This window comes from Ascaphus truei, chromosome 16 (assembly GCF_040206685.1).
Source record: "Ascaphus truei isolate aAscTru1 chromosome 16, aAscTru1.hap1, whole genome shotgun sequence".
NCBI lineage: Eukaryota > Metazoa > Chordata > Amphibia > Anura > Ascaphidae > Ascaphus > Ascaphus truei.
The window spans coordinates 49,625,847-49,644,549 of NC_134498.1; the positions used below are offsets into that span (position 1 = coordinate 49,625,847).

Genomic DNA, 18,703 nt, shown 5'->3' on the forward strand with positions numbered 1-18,703 from the left:
GTTGAGAGGGAGGTGAGCTGGGTGGGAAGGAGTGAGCAGGGTTGGAGGGAGTGAGTGGCTGGTGAGCAGGGTGAGAGGGAGGTGAGCAGGGTGGGAGGGAGTGAGTGGGAGGTGAGCACGGTGGGAGGGAGTGAGAGGTGAGCACGGTGGGAGTGAGTGGGAGGTGAGCACGGTGGGAGTGAGTGAGAGGTAAGCACGGTGGGAGGGAGGGAGTGGGAGGGAGTGGGAGGTGAGCAGGGTGGGAGGTGAGCACGGAGGGAGGGAGTGGGAGGTGAGCAGGGTGGGAGGGTGTGAGTGGGAGGTGAGCACGGTGGGAGGGAGTGGGAGGTGAGCACGGTGGGAGGGAATGGGAGGGAGGGAGTGGGAGGTGAGCAGGGTGGGAGGGAGGGAGTGGGAGGTGAGCAGGGTGGGAGGGAGGGAGTGGGAGGTGAGCAGGGTGGGAGGGAGGGAGTGGGAGGTGAGCAGGGTGGGAGGGAGGGAGTGGGAGGTGAGCAGGGTGGGAGGGAGGGAGTGGGAGGTGAGCAGGGTGGGAGGGAGGGAGTGGGAGGTGAGCAGGGTGGGAGGTGAGCAGGGTGGGAGGGAGGGAGTGGGAGGTGAGCAGGGTGGGAGGGAGGGAGTGGGAGGTGAGCAGGGTGGGAGGGAGGGAGTGGGAGGTGAGCAGGGTGGGAGGGAGGGAGTGGGAGGTGAGCAGGGTGGGAGGGAGGGAGTGGGAGGTGAGCAGGGTGGGAGGCAGGGAGTGGGAGGTGAGCAGGGTGGGAGGGAGGTGAGCAGGGTGGGAGGGAGGTGAGCAGGGTGGGAGGGAGGGAGTGGGAGGTGAGCAGAGTGGGAGGTGAGCAGGGTGGGAGGGAGGGAGTGGGAGGTGAGCAGGGTGGGAGGGAGGGAGTGGGAGGTGAGCAGGGTGGGAGGGAGGGAGTGGGAGGTGAGCAGGGTGGGAGGGAGGGAGTGGGAGGTGAGCAGGGTGGGAGGGAGGGAGTGGGAGGTGAGCAGGGTGGGAGGGAGGGAGTGGGAGGTGAGCAGGGTGGGAGGGAGGGAGTGGGAGGTGAGCAGGGTGGGAGGGAGGGAGTGGGAGGTGAGCAGGGTGGGAGGGAGGGAGTGGGAGGTGAGCAGGGTGGGAGGGAGGGAGTGGGAGGTGAGCAGGGTGGGAGGGAGGGAGTGGGAGGTGAGCAGGGTAGGAGGGAGTGAGCGGGTCAGGAGCAGATAGCTCGCGGCTATAGTGTTTCAGCATGCTCCACCCCCCACAGTTCCCTTTAATAGTCCCAAGTATCTGCTCAACTTTAAACGAGGGCTGCCTCAAGTAGCCCAGAAACCCAAAGAGCTCCGGCCAGCCCAAGTTTTGTAGGAATAATTGGAATCATCAGCTTACCTAAGCTTCCAAAATTCAGTCCGTTAAATTATTTTGTAAGCCTGTCCAATTAAGTACAAAGTGAGCCTGAACCTTTTAAAATAGCCGCCCCGTAATCTTATTCTTTGTGACTTTTGAGACGATAACACACAGTCCCGTGTTACATTACACTGTGGCCGGGAGTCAGGAAGCCACGGTGCGGGACAGCGCCACGGATCTGAAGGTTACTGCCATGGACTTGAATGGCAGTTATCGCCAGATTGGGCGCGTGACGCAATACGTCCCGCTTCACGACTCCCGGCATGTGCCTGTGATCAGGTATGTGTGTGTCATTTCTCATATGGGTAAAACGGTTATGACATGATTCATAGGTAAAAGTTCTTGCTCTAATGGAAGTCCCCAGATATAAAAAGGCATTGCAAAACATTAGAAAAACATCCCAATATAATAGCAGAAATAAGTACTTTAACATACACATAAATGAATATATTGAACGTCTAGTAACCAGGGCTTGCCCTGCAAGCATGTGGCGGTCGCCAGGATTTTTGTATTTCAATTAAAACTGGAAATAAAATGCCATATATAAAATTGTGAACCACATTTTTGCTATATAAACTTTATACATCAATAGAAGGGTCAATATTTAAATTAGAGACAATAGACCAGAGATATATTAGTAGAAATACAAAACCACATACATCGTAATACTTTAAGGCAATATTTTGTTTGTTTTTTAACATATAATAATGAAAACGTTCCTTTAACAGGAGAGAAACACAGATAAACTCTTTGTTGTCGGAGTGGTCTGCACTGGAGAACTAAACAAGATTAGCAACCAAAAGCACTGGTCTCAAACATCCCTGCCGTTTCCATAACTGTATGGGGACATGGCATTTACTGTAGCTGGAATGCATTAGGCTGCGCTTGTAGTGTCGGCGACGCGACGTCAAAACAAATGCATTGTCGGCGCTTATAGTGCACGCGACGGTGCGACCAAGCGACAGCGCTACCAAAAATCTGGTAGTCACTGTTGTTTGATTTTTTTCAGCGACGGTTTCTCCTTGTGGCCAATCAGAGCGCTTCTCCGTCCCTCTGCCTTCCCCCTTTCTGACGTCACTGGCCGTGTAGCCAGCGACGTCGCCTAAACTTAAATTACAACTATCACAATGGCGACGGGTGACGTCATCGGTTGCGTCGCCGGCTGTATAAGCGCAGCCCAAGGATCCTTTTCTCATTGCAACATTGAAACAACGCCTGCTAAATATTAACCTCCCTCACATCACCCATTACTGTGATAATCTGATGGTAACCCAGTTCCTGGAGTGCTGTATTGCCAAATCGTTGTTTATATCCACTGATAAATGATAAAGTCACATAAGTGGTAGGTGCCTTTCGTACTATTAAGTTAGTAATCTCGTCCACGTTTTAGACGGAGGCCACTATGAGAGGTTGGTTTGCTGAAACTCTGAGCCACGAATACATGATGCATAACACCTGTGAAGGAGCACAGCAGGGAGGAAAAATAAGGACATTTTTCTTCACTGCTGACAAACAAGACATGTTTATTCCGTTATAGGCACGTCTTGGCTTGTCTAAATTTTCCGGCTCTCTGCAGAAAGTCTAGTGAGAAGACAAACCGGGAACGTATGGGTTTAAAATGGTTGTTGGCAGCTGGCCGTGAAATTGTGCTATTAATAGGTATCCAAGCACACAACGCAATATGGAGGGAACAAGGCTGCCCTTCCCTGGACAATATAGCTGCTGGCAGACGTCACCAAGAATATATAAAGCAGCGCATGAACACACTGCTGTTCCCAAATGCTGTACCTTATTCTCAGCTGGCGAACAAACAATAAACGGTAGCAGATTTCTACTTCCCTGGTAGGTAAAAACCAACCATGGGCGGTTGTTATACTGTAGGAATACGTTAACTATGCTGCCAAAGAGGCAGTCCCGGTCTTTAATACAATGATCGATATATATTAGAAATTGTGCTGCCAAAAGGTCAATTTTGAACATTTATACATTGGCCCACATTCAATATGGTGGGAAGCCAAATCTTCATATGAATGTTGTTCAGAGCTTCCCTGACATGGAGAACATTGAATAGGGACCATTGTGTCTTTTGGGTCGATTGATTGTGGAAAGAAACGAGCCTCTGCCATTGGATTCAACCTCTTACCTGATCACATCTGTGGCCTCAGGGTTTCGTGATATAGAACTCGGATGTGGCAATGAAGCACTGTGCGTGTTAGGTTACCATCATTTATCCTTTTTTTTTTTTTTTTTTTAAAGAGAATGGACAGGAGGTTATATGAATTGTATGACATGACAAACATTGAACATTTTCCACGGTACATTTTTTGGCTCATACCAAGTTGAACAATGAACACAAGATAATTACTTATCGTGTACTTGCCTTTAAACTTGTCACAATAAAATAAGAACAGAACAATATTTGTTTGACTTGCCATTTCACTGCGGAAAAAGAGCAGTGTTATTAAGAGTTATTAAGGCTTCGTCTTCCTCTCATTTCCATCCACATTTGTGGTTAGTTAGTCTGTATTTCAATGATTCTATAAAATATGGAACTTACATTTTTGCCACAATTGGGTAATGTTTCTTTGACTGGCCAAATGCCCAGGCGGCTCAGGAAAGCTCACTTTCTGGCTAACAGTTACCCTCGTAGCTAAATTGTAACAACCTAGCTTTATTTTGGTTTGTTTTAACATGATAAAATCTGGCAGTTATTACTGCTTGAGTTGGTGGACTACCGTTATTATCTGTCTGTAGGCCAAGCCCTGCTCTTGACTATAAACTCTTGACTATAAAAAGTCCACAAAAATGTGAGTAAACCGAATGAAAAAGAAGTAAAGTAATACAGAGATGCATTAATGTTGATGCAAGTTTTACATTTTTAGTTTGGTTATTGTGCTAGGACAAATGGTGCTGTGTCAATTTGTTGCCAGTATCATCTTCTGGAAAATACTTTTAAAAGTACTTCATGAAACAGTGTTCCCATCTAGAGGACAGGCCAAGACACATGATACGGATCGATATCCACTTTTCTTTCTCGGCCAGTCATGGACCTCATGAATGCCTTGCAAATGTGGTTGCATTGGAGGAAAGGAAACTGTAGGTTGGACCAACAGAAATACGCTGGTCTTGTTACACTGGAGGGGTGGAATAATGGATGACAGAGTTATAATCTGGGGGTGGGCTGTGACACTCCAGGTTAAGATCCATGGGCATGAGGACAAGCTCTTCCAGCGTGAAGTCCAGTGGATCCTCTTCAATTTGGGCAGCTGGCTGGTACTTCACAAGGTTTCTGTCATTATCGCCTAACACCGACTCTCTGCTCTTGCTGACTGCTTTCATTCTGTGGAATATGAAGATCGAACACACACTATAAAAAATCTTGATGCGAGAATGCTGCTTCTCAAGGAACTCGTGTAATGCATGAAACCTTCTATAACAGATACCGCTTTCTGAATGTCACTAATATTGGTACGCTATACCATCATACACCATCACACTCCAATCACTGTTTACAACTATTATGGTTGCCTACTGTCTTTTTTGCATTGTGTTTAGTTGGGTCTGCAGTGTTAATTTGCTAAATAGCCCTCATCGATTGTTAACAGCCATTCACTTGGATAGTTGGTAGCGATTAATAATGACTATCCCACTTAAGTGAATAAACCCCTCAGATGACTGCCCAAGCTCTCTCAGTTTATAATTTTCAGGTATTGGAGTTGTCAAGAGAGATGAAGGAAGGCAGCAAAACATCTGTGTGAGCTGGATGTGTGCCCAGACATCTCACAGTGCGGATAATAGAAATGTAATTAGAGGAGCTAAAGGGTGGGGGGACTACAGCATTCTCCCCCCACCCAAATCAGAAAACCCAAGCCGCACGGACAACAGCATTAAGTGCGCTAAGAGTTTTAAAACATAGGCATCTGCTTTATCTTCACTTGTTACTATATGGGATGCCAGTCAGGGAATTATTCACCTACAGTGATCAGGTTAGAAAGTACTGTAGAGCATTACTGGAGTATTTCACAATGAATTGTGTGATTATATTATAACGGTAGTTTATTGAAGTAAAAACAATAGCTTTACAGGTTTGACTGCTCATATCAAACTTGCAGAAAGAAGATGCAATTATAGGAGATATTTATAACACATGTTGCTGATGTAACCTCCCTAGGAAGCCGGGCACAGAAGGTGACATTTATAACACATTTAGCTGATGTCGCTCTCAAGTGGCATCTGTTTGTTCTTGATTAGTTACATTGTTTATTAATCCTATGTAAACTGTATTGTATCACATTTAAATAAAATAATGAATGCCAAAGAGTGCTTGAACATTTTCCCCTTTATTTTTAACTTTTAGAGGGATCGCACCTTGTTGCCAAAAATGCCAATGCGACAAATGACCCCACGGGACACCGCTGTCCCCTCTAGCAAAGGAGGAGGTAAAGAAGCAGTGTGTGAGGATATCAGGTTTTCGGATTCATGTTTTGTCTCAGACATCCTGCGACCTGATGCTCAGTCAGTTTGCCAGGCGCAGAAAGCTAATACCCCCACAAATAAAAGGAACAGTGGGATCTGGCAGGAGAATGACAAACAAAACTGTCCGTGTTGGAAAACGCAATGTAACGATCCACAAGACGCTTTTATGTCAAGGAGAGAAAGTGTTTGAAATGCATCCAGGGTAAATGTTTTTGATGTATCATACAATGTATGCAGTTATCGAGTGCTACATTTTCTCTCCTCTCTAACTCTTCCCTGTTTGTAGCTTTTGGAAACGGTATGAATAAAATTATATTAGTTCACAGCTGTTTTTAAAGCCGACTCACGTGGATGGCCATTTGTGGTTCTGGCTTTTATGGTGTAATCCACTTTATTTAATCCACTCCATTTTTAACAAATAAACGACAGTATAAATCTTTCTAGGGGAAGTGATATAACAAGAGCTCTACATCAACAAGGCGGCTTCTTACCTTCCCTCGTGCTTCCAAAAGCATCCCATTAATACAATAATGTTCATAAGGGTGGGTAAGAGGGATACGGTATGTATCAAAAAGATTTCCTGGGTAAAAATAACCAGCACCAGATGTATTCACATCATTTAAAAAAGAATAATCTTTTGCTTTCAAGTATGTTTACAAATAGGTACATCTTATAATACCCAGTATACAGCAAGTGGAGTAAAGTATTGCACCCGTTCTTTATACGGGGGACATCTAACCCCGCAGCAGTCTTCATAACATCTCATCTCTCACTTACGCATGGGCGATGATTCCAAACGGCCATGACTGGGTCTTCTGTCGCTTCAGGCTCTTCATCTCCACGGAGGACAGGACCATCCCACTGTCTGACTCACTCTCCTGTGATTGAGAAACGAAAAACAGTTCACAAGGACGCTCGATTCATGCTACAGTAATCTGCCAAAGAGTTGATGGCATTTTAGCAATGGTCCCCACTCGAATACGAAGTGATTTTCATTATAGATCATGATGTCCAGGTATAGCACAACCAAAGGTTCATTCCCAAGAAAGATCTTCATGTCATTCTGGACTGCAGTGTTGGTGGTGATGTAACTCCTACTGTATATCAAAAATGGCCTTTTCAGTGTGCTTGTGTATCTTTGTCTTTTACTGTCAGTGTCAGTCCCCTTGCACAGCGCTCCTCTGTTTTTTACATAAGATATAGGCTTTTTTTTCTTGCGTTTAAAGATGATAAAATCCAGTCTTGTCTTCAACTACAATTGCCTTGTGAATTAGATTGACAGAATAAAAAATGCCAGAACAACTATTTAATTGTATATTTTTAGATTTTTTAAATATAATAAAGGACATATAAAACACAAAGGGATGGGGTACAAGACGGAATATATATACATATACAGTGGTCGACAAATCACCAAAAAATGTACTCGCCGAACAAAAAAATCTACTCGCCACCTAGTACCAAACGTGTGCTGCTTGGCCCAATAGGAGCTCGCCACGATGTTAAATCCACTCGCCCGGGGCGTGCAAATGTATAGGTTTGTCGAACACAGTATATATATATATATATATATATATATATATATATATATATATATATACACACACACACACACACACACATACATACACACACACACACACACACACACCTTATATTTACATGTGGATCTATGCTGTATAGAGTTGGAGTATCACTTATATGCAGCTTTACTCTGCTTCTGTCTATTTAATAAATGGCCCGGTTATATTTTTGAAATGTGGCAGCCAGCAAAGGCTCCAGGTGTTGAACTTTTAATTATAATTGATTGTATGGAGAGAGAGTGTTAGATTTGGCTTTGTGTAGCTGCCTATGATTATTGAACAGGGCAACATATGCATCATTAGGGGTATTTTCTCCAACAAAGTCTCAGTTGAACTTCTTGAGTGCCAGAGGGGCCTACAACTCATTACAGTACAGAGCAATGTATTACTGCCGCATTACTAGTTAAGGAGTAACATTTTTTAAATACTAAAAATATCCTAAATTGTTGATGTTTTTTTTCCTCCACATATATAAAGAGATCTCATTTCCCATCCCAAGAGATTACAGTAACCGTGTTTATATAGTAGCTGCAATTAATAAGCGAGCAGGCCAGTCAGGTTATTAATTACATCTCATAGAGAAGGCTTGGCTCAGTACACAGAGGCAGGTGGCTGTGCATTAGAGATGCAGCCTTGGAGCACATGAAAGGCAGCTTCTGGAAGAGATTAATCAAGGGTATGGCAAACCAGAATAGTGGAAGACTAAAGCTTTGCTTATTTACACAATGACACCCCCACTGTATGCCATTAATGCTGTAATTAATATGGAAACAGGATGCTGGGTTAGATCTGTTTTGTTCAGTGCTCAGTCAATGGATCAAGTTTCCTAAGAAGGTCAGATGTCCCTGAGCTCTGCGCTGGGTTTAATATGTTTGCATTTATTTTAAGACACAATCAATGTCGGCAAAACTATAATAGCTTGCAAGCCACGAAAGAGGTAAAAACAGGAGCGGCCTCTACATAAGCAAACACAAAAGGCACTGCCAAGGATAAACAACACAACATTCACCTTGCAGTACAGACAGAACACACAATGAAGCTCAGAAGTTTCCAAAGATGTTTGCAATCTCCTTAATAGCAGAAGGCTAAAGCTTTAGGGCGATTCTCTGTTACAAGCATGCTAATAAACATCATGCAGTGTATAAACTGCAGATATTTACATTCTGGCCTTGGACGTCTATGTTATTATTAGCATGGATTCTCCTTGAAGCTATATCCTCTACTGTTTAAAAGAAGGGGGGGTGTTGTTTTTTGCTGCTCTTCACATGTCCTTTTTTAATGACTATCTTATAATCTGCAGTATAGGCGGTTAACTCTTGCCTTGCTCAGTAATACAATGCTCAGGTATCTCAATTAGCGCATTTTAAAGCCGTATTTCGAAATGAGAAATTACTCTGCTTTACAGCAGTTTCCTAAATGGTACTTTTGTCTGAAGTACTTCTCCCCTTTAGGTGTTATTTGTATTATTTGTTATTTATATGATTGTCACGTGTATTACTGCTGTGAAGTGCCATGTACATTTATGGCGCTATATAAATAAAGACATACGGTACATACATACATACATACAACAGGTCAGGTATTCAGGATATTCCTGCTTCAGCACAGGTGGCTCAATCAGTGGCTCAGTCGAAGACTGCACCACTTGTGCTAAAGCAGGGATATCGTTAAAACCTGGCCTGTTGGAGGCTGTTGAGCATTGGAGTTGGCTGCCCATGCCAGCAATCTCTTAACGTGCAAATGTTTTGGTTACCCGCAAAACCAGACGTAGCAGGTGCCTCCCGAGGGCAGGTTGGGGTGTTCCTGCTGTAAGTGGAAGTTTACTTCTCCCTCTCGCGGTTTCTCCCAGAGGGAGAGGCTTTTCTGCAGGATGTGGATATGTGAGCGGGAACATGCTCACCCCAGCCCTTTTTGCAGAAGTGTTTACCTCGTTGAACACTTTGTCCTTTCCCACTGGCACCTCGTCAAACGTCTTCACACTCAACGGGCGGTTTTTGTTGTTGTTTCTAAAAACAAGAAGGGCCGCATGGTTAGCTGGACACCCACGTTCCTTTGATACTCTTTCCAATACCGCTATGCACACGTTGAGAGGCTTTGCTTTTTCATGCTCATCATTTTCCTGCTGTAGATGTCTGCAATGAATTCATTTGTAATCTGTGTAGACACTTTGCACAAGGATATAACATGGTGTGAAAAAACCCTGTTCTGTTTTAGTGTATACCAGGGGTCTCAAAATCAGTCCTCAAGGGCCACCAACAGGCCATGTTTTATAGATATCCCTGCTTCAGCACAGGTAGCTCAATCAGTGGCTCGGTCAGTCAAAGACTGCACCATCTGTGCTAAAGCTGGGATATCCTGAAAACCTGGCCTGTTGGTGGCCCTTAAGGACTGAGTTTAAGACCCCTTGTGTATACCAACTGGTTAATGTAATAGTGATTATTGAACTGGATAGTAAGAAGAATTATTATTATTTAATAGCTAATAATGTGTGTGTGTATATATATATATATATATATATATATATATATATATATATAAAGCAGAAAATAGCCGTGTTAGTCCAGTTGCGAATAAATGAATATATATATATATATATATATATATCGTTTTCAAATCCTTATGGATATCTACCGTACATTCTAGAGAAGTAGGTTTGTAATTCCAGAATAAATTATATGAGAAATCTGATGTAACGCATATATATATATATATATAGATATAGATATAGATATAGATACAAATACCTAGTCCCATATTTATAGGCAGGGGGGCTATTCTGAAGCAACATTTTCCCTAAATATCCTTAATTAAAAGTTTGAAGACGTTTCTGAGCACTAAACATTGTGTATTGTTTGTTTACCCTCAAGGATAGGTGCCACTACCATAAGGCAACAATAGAAGATCAATATGATCAGGGATTTTGACCGATTACCTATAATAAATGTTTGCTACATGCCAAGTACCATTTACAAAATAAGGTGATTACCGCACATATGAAATGAATTAACTTTCAAATGCATCTTACACTGCTATTCTCCAATGCTTTAGAAAGATTTGTCCATCAGCGACACCTACACTGAGCAGTGTAATCCCTCCTGCAAAGACTTGACATTACAGTTCTGCAGCCAACATCCTAATTAATATCCCTGAACGTAATCGGAGTATGGGGTTTAATGCTATTTCTCACCCAGCTTCCAAAGTGCTCCATCGTGTGACTGAACTCCTTACGCTGTGCCCATCGGGGACGGTTTTCACATTGGTTTCTCCATCAAGACACAAAGTGGTGTTTAGTGGAATATAGTCCTTCCCCTCCTACAGGGGTAATGTAAGAGAAGCACACTTCATATTAAAACTGCATGGTACGTATGTGCCACACTGCAAAAAAAAAGATGCTAAGCAACACAAAATACAGAGCACAGTGGGACTACGGCTTTAAAAGCTCAAGCGATTGACAGCTAGCAATGTTAGCAGATAATTGGAAAAAGAAGATTACAAAGAGCTCTTTTATCTAAACATGGTAATGTAGACTTGTTTTCATTAACAGAATATACATGATGCCATGGTTTCTGGTCACAGATGGGTGACTGGGCATCTCCGTTTCAAACCTAATCACGCAGTCTTTTCCCCAAAGGTTTCTTCCGGCCCCTTCTTTCTTCGCGGAGTTTATTTCGGGGGCCTGATGTCACATGTCTAAGTACTGACCCGCACGAAACATATACAGTGCAGGTTTCCTTAATCTTCTACTGCAGGGGCGGGCAACTCCAGTCCGCAAGGGCCACCAACAGGTCAGGTTTTCAGGATATCCCTGCTTAAGCACAGGTGGTGCAGTCTTCGACTGAGCCACTGGTTTAGCCACCTGTGCTGACGCAGGGATAGCCTAAAAACCTGACCTGTTGGTGGCCCTTGAGGACTGGAGTTGCCCGCCCCTGTTCTACTATATAATGTGCTTACATTTAACATATTTTTACTCAAAGTGCTGGGTTCCAGGGAGGAACAACCTCGAACATAAAATGAAAGGAATCATTTCAAACCTGTTGAACATTCGCCTGAAGGAGGTCTCCTAAGCGCTCCACCAAAACGGTGAAGTTGGGTCTCTCTGTGGGAACTCCCTGCCAGCAATCCAGCATGGTCTGGTAGCTAGGAGAGAAATACAGTTATGAGGGTGCCAGACAGAGGGATATGTAGCACAAGCTTGTAAAAGTAACACATTACAGACGGTTCCCGTGGCAGTGCCAATCGTTGACCTAAATCAAACTGGAAGTCAGGTTGGTAACATTGTCATTAATCAATGGCTTTCATCGGGATGCTAATATAACATTGCATTTCTAACCACCATAGGCAAGGCGTTTGTACTTGGTGACTGTCCATGTTTGCAGCGTATCATGTTGGCATAAAGGGAGTTGGCAACTTGTCATTGGAATTCACCACAGTTTGCTAATTAATCCTGAAAATGAGTTTTCCACTATTTTCAAAATCACAATAAATGCAATCTTTGTAGAGAGAGAGAAAAAAAAATCTGGGTCAATTGCATACGTGAAAACTAACATTTCTATGCAGTTTGTCTGGTCTAAATGATTTATTTATTGCCCAATGCTAGATTTGGGCTCTTACATTTCAGGGGTGCAGTATTCTGGGGGTCTCATCCGGGTCCCTTCCTTAAGTCTGCAGCAGAAGTCCTCATCTATCTGCACTCCTGGATAAGGAGAAGCACCTGGGGGAGGAAAGAATGAAAACAGTAGATACTGTATAAACATTAACATAGATGAACAGTTTATACTGTATATACAGCACCTTAACAGATGAACAGTTGATACTTTATATACATTAACATAGATGAACAGTTGATACTTTATATACATTAACATAGATGAACAGTTGATACTTTATATACATTAACATAGATCAGGCCTGCACAACTCGTAAAGCGAGAAGGGCCGAACTGCTCCAAGGAAAAAAAATTTGGGCCGCACGGGTAAAATCATCATCATCATCATCTCTCCTCCAGCACCTCTCATCATCATCATCATCCTCATATATCTCCCCCAGCACCCTTCATCATCATCCTCATATCTCCCCCAGAACTCTTCACTATCAACCTTTGCGATACTCCCCATCTATCTCTCATACCCCCATCTCTCCCCCTCACCCACACACATAATACTCCCTCTCCACATCAAACACACAATACCCCCCTGCACACCACACACATCCCACTCCCCCTGCACCTCACATCATTCTCCCCCCTTGCACCTCACATCATTCTCCCCCCCTGCACCTAACATCACTTCCCCCCTGCACCTCACATCACTCTCTCCCCCTGCAATTCACATCACTCTCCCCCCCTGCACCTCATATCACTCCCCCCCCTGCACCTCACATCATTCTCCCCCCTTACACCTCCAATCACCCCCCTGCACCTCCATCCACGCTCCCCTGCACCTCCAATGACACCCCCTGCACCTCCAATGACCCCCCTGCACCTCCAATGACCCCCCTGCACCTCCAATGACCCCCCTGCACCTCCAATGACCCCCCCTGCACCTCCAATTACCCCCCCTTCACCTCCAATGACCCCCCTGCACCTCCAATCACCCCCCCCCTGCACCTCCAATTATCCCCCCCTGTACCTCCAATGACCCCCCCTGCACCTCCAATCACCCCCCCTTCACCTCCAATCACCCCCCCTGCACCTCCAATTACCCCCCCCTGCACCTCCAATCACCCCCTGCACCTCCAATCACCCCCTGCACCTCCAATCACCCCCTGCACCTCCAATGACCCCCTTGCACCTCCAATGACACCCCCTGCACCTCCAATCACCCTCCCTGCAACTCCAATGACCCCCCTGCACCTCACCTCACCTCAATGCACCTCACCTCCCCTGCACCTCACCTCAATGCACTTCACCCCCCTGCACCTCACCTCAATGCACCTCACCCCCCTGCACCGTCCCACGTTGCGAGCGGGGAGGGGGAGCGGGCCCTGCGCATGCGCGCCGGGGCCGCGGGGAATCACCGCCATTTTTTTTTTATTGTTATTTTTTTTTAAAGTTTTTTTTATTTATCTCATCGCAGGCCGCACAGAGAGGCCAGGCGGGCCGCACAGAGAGGCCAGGCGGGCCGCACAGAGAGGCCAGGCGGGCCGCACAGAGAGGCCAGGCGGGCCGCACAGAGAGGCCAGGCGGGCCGCACAGAGAGGCCAGGCGGGCCGCATGTTGTGCAGGCCTGACATAGATGAACAGTTGACCAAATTACCGGAGATACATTGGACCCAATTTAGAGTTTGGATGTAATTGTAAAACTAGCCGGGGTATTAACAGTTTAGCGGGGCCCTTGTTATATTTGGAATTATGACCCGATTTAGTTTGGTCAGCGTCTTTGATCTGTGCCATTGGCTATGCGTAATTTTTACGCTTTTCGCAATAATACGTCTGCATAATAATTATTTCTGCGTAAAGTTTCTGCTTAATTGCATCAGCACACGCTTAACAACAGCCCAGCAGTAGGGAGCACGGTGACCAAGTAAACAAGCGGCCAGCAGTAGGAAGTGCGCAGCACAGTGACCAAGTAAACAAGCGGCCAGCAGAAGGAAGCGCGCAGCACAGTGACCAAGTAAACAAGCGGCCAGCAGTAGGAAGCGCGCAGCACAGTGACCAAGTAAACAAGCGGCCAGCAGTAGGAAGCGCGCAGCACAGTGACCAAGTAAACAAGCGGCCAGCAGAAGGAAGTGCGCAGCACAGTGACCAAGTAAACAAGCGGCCAGCAGAAGGAAGCGCGCAGCACAGTGACCAAGTAAACAAGCGGCCAGCAGTAGGAAGCGCGCAGCACAGTGACCAAGTAAACAAGCGGCCAGCAGAAGGAAGCGCGCAGCACAGTGACCAAGTAAACAAGCGGCCAGCAGAAGGAAGCGCGCAGCACAGTGACCAAGTAAACAAGCGGCCAGCAGAAGGGAGCGCGCAGCACAGTGACCAAGTAAACAAGCGGCCAGCAGAAGGAAGCGCGCAGCACAGTGACCAAGTAAACAAGCGGCCAGCAGAAGGAAGCGCGCAGCACAGTGACCAAGTAAACAAGCGGCCAGCAGAAGGAAGCGCGCAGCACAGTGACCAAGTAAACAAGCGGCCAGCAGTAGGAAGCGCGCAGCACGGTGACCAAGTAAACAAGCGGCCAGCAGAAGGAAGCGCGCAGCACAGTGACCAAGTAAACAAGCGGCCAGCAGTAGGAAGCGCGCAGCACAGTGACCAAGTAAACAAGCGGCCAGCAGTAGGAAGCGCGCAGCACAGTGACCAAGTAAACAAGCGGCCAGCAGAAGGAAGCGCGCAGCACAGTGACCAAGTAAACAAGCGGCCAGCAGTAGGAAGCACGGTGACCAAGTAAACAAGCGGCCAGCAGAAGGAAGCGCGAAGCACAGTGACCAAGTAAACAAGCGGCCAGCAGTAGGAAGCGCGCAGCACAGTGACCAAGTAAACAAGCGGCCAGCAGTAGGAAGCGTGCAGCACAGTGACCAAGTAAACAAGCGGCCAGCAGAAGGAAGCGCGCAGCACAGTGACCAAGTAAACAAGCGGCCAGCAGTAGGAAGCGCGCAGCACAGTGACCAAGTAAACAAGCGGCCAGCAGAAGGAAGCGCGCAGCACAGTGACCAAGTAAACAAGCGGCCAGCAGAAGGAAGCGCGCAGCACAGTGACCAAGTAAACAAGCGGCCAGCAGTAGGAAGCGTGCAGCACAGTGACCAAGTAAACAAGCGGCCAGCAGAAGGAAGCGCGCAGCACAGTGACCAAGTAAACAAGCGGCCAGCAGTAGGAAGCGCGCAGCACAGTGACCAAGTAAACAAGCGGCCAGCAGTAGGAAGTACGCAGCACAGTGACCAAGTAAACAAGCGGCCAGCAGTAGGAAGCGCGCAGCACAGTGACCAAGTAAACAAGCGGCCAGCAGAAGGAAGCGCGCAGCACAGTGACCAAGTAAACAAGCGGCCAGCAGTAGGAAGCGTGCAGCACAGTGACCAAGTAAACAAGCGGCCAGCAGTAGGAAGCGCGCAGCACAGTGACCAAGTAAACAAGCGGCCAGCAGTAGGAAGCACGGTGACCAAGTAAACAAGCGGCCAGCAGAAGGAAGCGCGCAGCACAGTGACCAAGTAAACAAGCGGCCAGCAGTAGGAAGCGTGCAGCACAGTGACCAAGTAAACAAGCGGCCAGCAGAAGGAAGCGCGCAGCACAGTGACCAAGTAAACAAGCGGCCAGCAGAAGGAAGCGCGCAGCACAGTGACCAAGTAAACAAGCGGCCAGCAGTAGGAAGCGCGCAGCACGGTGACCAAGTAAACAAGCGGCCAGCAGAAGGAAGCGCGCAGCACAGTGACCAAGTAAACAAGCGGCCAGCAGTAGGAAGCGCGCAGCACAGTGACCAAGTAAACAAGCGGCCAGCAGTAGGAAGCGCGCAGCACAGTGACCAAGTAAACAAGCGGCCAGCAGTAGGAAGTGCGCAGCACAGTGACCAAGTAAACAAGCGGCCAGCAGTAGGAAGCACGGTGACCAAGTAAACAAGCGGCCAGCAGAAGGAAGCGCGCAGCACAGTGACCAAGTAAACAAGCGGCCAGCAGTAGGAAGCGCGCAGCACAGTGACCAAGTAAACAAGCGGCCAGCAGTAGGAAGCACGCAGCCATCAATCAGAGAGAAAACTCAAAGCAGGTGAACGTGAATAAATTATAAATAAGTCGTTTCCCATCTCCGGGGTCTTGGTCTATTCTCAATCATAGAGGAGCAGCAATTGCAGCCCCGGCTCCAGGAAATGTGTTCTAATAAGGTAGTCCAATTAGCACTGGGTCTCTACAGGCGCATAATTGAGAAAGGGTCTTAAATTAAGAATAGCCGTTAATCCAACACTTTGGGTCGCCAATAGAAGACAGGTGCTATGTAACGAGCGTACGCCCATGTTGTATTAGACTGGTGCTATGTAACGAGCGTACGCCCATGTTGTATTAGACTGGTGCTATGTAACGAGCGTACGCCCATGTTGTATTAGACTGGTGCTATGTAACGAGCGTACGCCCATGTTGTATTAGACTGGTGCTATGTAACGAGCGTACGCCCATGTTGTATTAGACTGGTGCTATGTAACGAGCGTAAGCCCATGTTGTAGAAGACTGGTGCTATGTAACGAGCGTACGCCCATGTTGTATTAGACTGGTGCTATGTAACGAGCGTACGCCCATGTTGTATTAGACTGGTGCTATGTAACGAGCGTACGCCCATGTTGTATTAGACTGGTGCTATGTAACGAGCGTACGCCCATGTTGTATTAGACTGGTGCTATGTAACGAGCGTACGCCCATGTTGTATTAGACTGGTGCTATGTAACGAGCGTAAGCCCATGTTGTAGAAGACTGGTGCTATGTAACGAGCGTACGCCCATGTTGTAGAAGACTGGTGCTATGTAACGAGCGTACTCCCATGTTGTATTAGACTGGTGCTATGTAACGAGCGTACGCCCATGTTGTATTAGACTGGTGCTATGTAACGAGCGTACGCCCATGTTGTATTAGACTGGTGCTATGTAACGAGCGTACGCCCATGTTGTATTAGACTGGTGCTATGTAACGAGCGTACGCCCATGTTGTATTAGACTGGTGCTATGTAACGAGCGTACGCCCATGTTGTATTAGACTGGTGCTATGTAACGAGCGTACGCCCATGTTGTATTAGACTGGTGCTATGTAACGAGCGTAAGCCCATGTTGTAGAAGACTGGTGCTATGTAACGAGCGTACGCCCATGTTGTATTAGACTGGTGCTATGTAACGAGCGTACGCCCATGTTGTATTAGACTGGTGCTATGTAACGAGCGTACGCCCATGTTGTATTAGACTGGTGCTATGTAACGAGCGTACGCCCATGTTGTATTAGACTGGTGCTATGTAACGAGCGTACGCCCATGTTGTATTAGACTGGTGCTATGTAACGAGCGTACGCCCATGTTGTATTAGACTGGTGCTATGTAACGAGCGTACGCCCATGTTGTATTAGACTGGTGCTATGTAACGAGCGTAAGCCCATGTTGTAGAAGACTGGTGCTATGTAACGAGCGTACGCCCATGTTGTATTAGACTGGTGCTATGTAACGAGCGTACGCCCATGTTGTATTAGACTGGTGCTATGTAACGAGCGTACGCCCATGTTGTATTAGACTGGTGCTATGTAACGAGCGTACGCCCATGTTGTATTAGACTGGTGCTATGTAACGAGCGTACGCCCATGTTGTATTAGACTGGTGCTATGTAACGAGCGTAAGCCCATGTTGTAGAAGACTGGTGCTATGTAACGAGCGTACGCCCATGTTGTATTAGACTGGTGCTATGTAACGAGCGTACGCCCATGTTGTATTAGACTGGTGCTATGTAACGAGCGTACGCCCATGTTGTATTAGACTGGTGCTATGTAACGAGCGTACGCCCATGTTGTATTAGACTGGTGCTATGTAACGAGCGTACGCCCATGTTGTATTAGACTGGTGCTATGTAACGAGCGTACGCCCATGTTGTATTAGACTGGTGCTATGTAACGAGCGTACGCCCATGTTGTATTAGACTGGTGCTATGTAACGAGCGTAAGCCCATGTTGTAGAAGACTGGTGCTATGTAACGAGCGTACGCCCATGTTGTATTAGACTGGTGCTATGTAACGAGCGTACGCCCATGTTGTATTAGACTGGTGCTATGTAACGAGCGTACGCCCATGTTGTATTAGACTGGTGCTATGTAACGAGCGTACGCCCATGTTGTATTAGACTGGTGCTATGTAACGAGCGTACGCCCATGTTGTATTAGACTGGTGCTATGTAACGAGCGTACGCCCATGTTGTAGAAGACTGGTGCTATGTAACGAGCGTACGCCCATGTTGTAGAAGACTGGTGCTATGTAACGAGCGTACTCCCATGTTGTATTAGACTGGTGCTATGTAACGAGCGTACGCCCATGTTGTATTAGACTGGTGCTATGTAACGAGCGTACGCCCATGTTGTATTAGACTGGTGCTATGTAACGAGCGTACGCCCATGTTGTATTAGACTGGTGCTATGTAACGAGCGTACGCCAATGTTGTATTAGACTGGTGCTATGTAACGAGCGTACGCCCATGTTGTATTAGACTGGTGCTATGTAACGAGCGTACGCCCATGTTGTATTAGACTGGTGCTATGTAACGAGCGTACGCCCATGTTGTATTAGACTGGTGCTATGTAACGAGCGTACGCCCATGTTGTATTAGACTGGTGCTATG

At 46.6% G+C, this 18,703-nt stretch overlaps 1 protein-coding gene across 1 annotated transcript in view; it reads right to left on the reverse strand.

The window, feature by feature from the left end:
- Positions 1-1,064: 1,064 nt before the first annotated feature.
- LOC142467239 (vascular endothelial growth factor receptor kdr-like) overlaps positions 1,065-18,703 on the reverse strand; it is a 145,984-nt gene continuing 128,345 nt past the window's right edge. The window contains 6 exon segments of the mRNA XM_075572670.1: positions 1,065-4,721; positions 6,635-6,735; positions 9,368-9,446; positions 10,628-10,752; positions 11,472-11,577; positions 12,052-12,151. Coding sequence (XP_075428785.1) covers positions 4,511-4,721; positions 6,635-6,735; positions 9,368-9,446; positions 10,628-10,752; positions 11,472-11,577; positions 12,052-12,151 — 722 coding nt within the window. The 3' untranslated portion in view covers positions 1,065-4,510.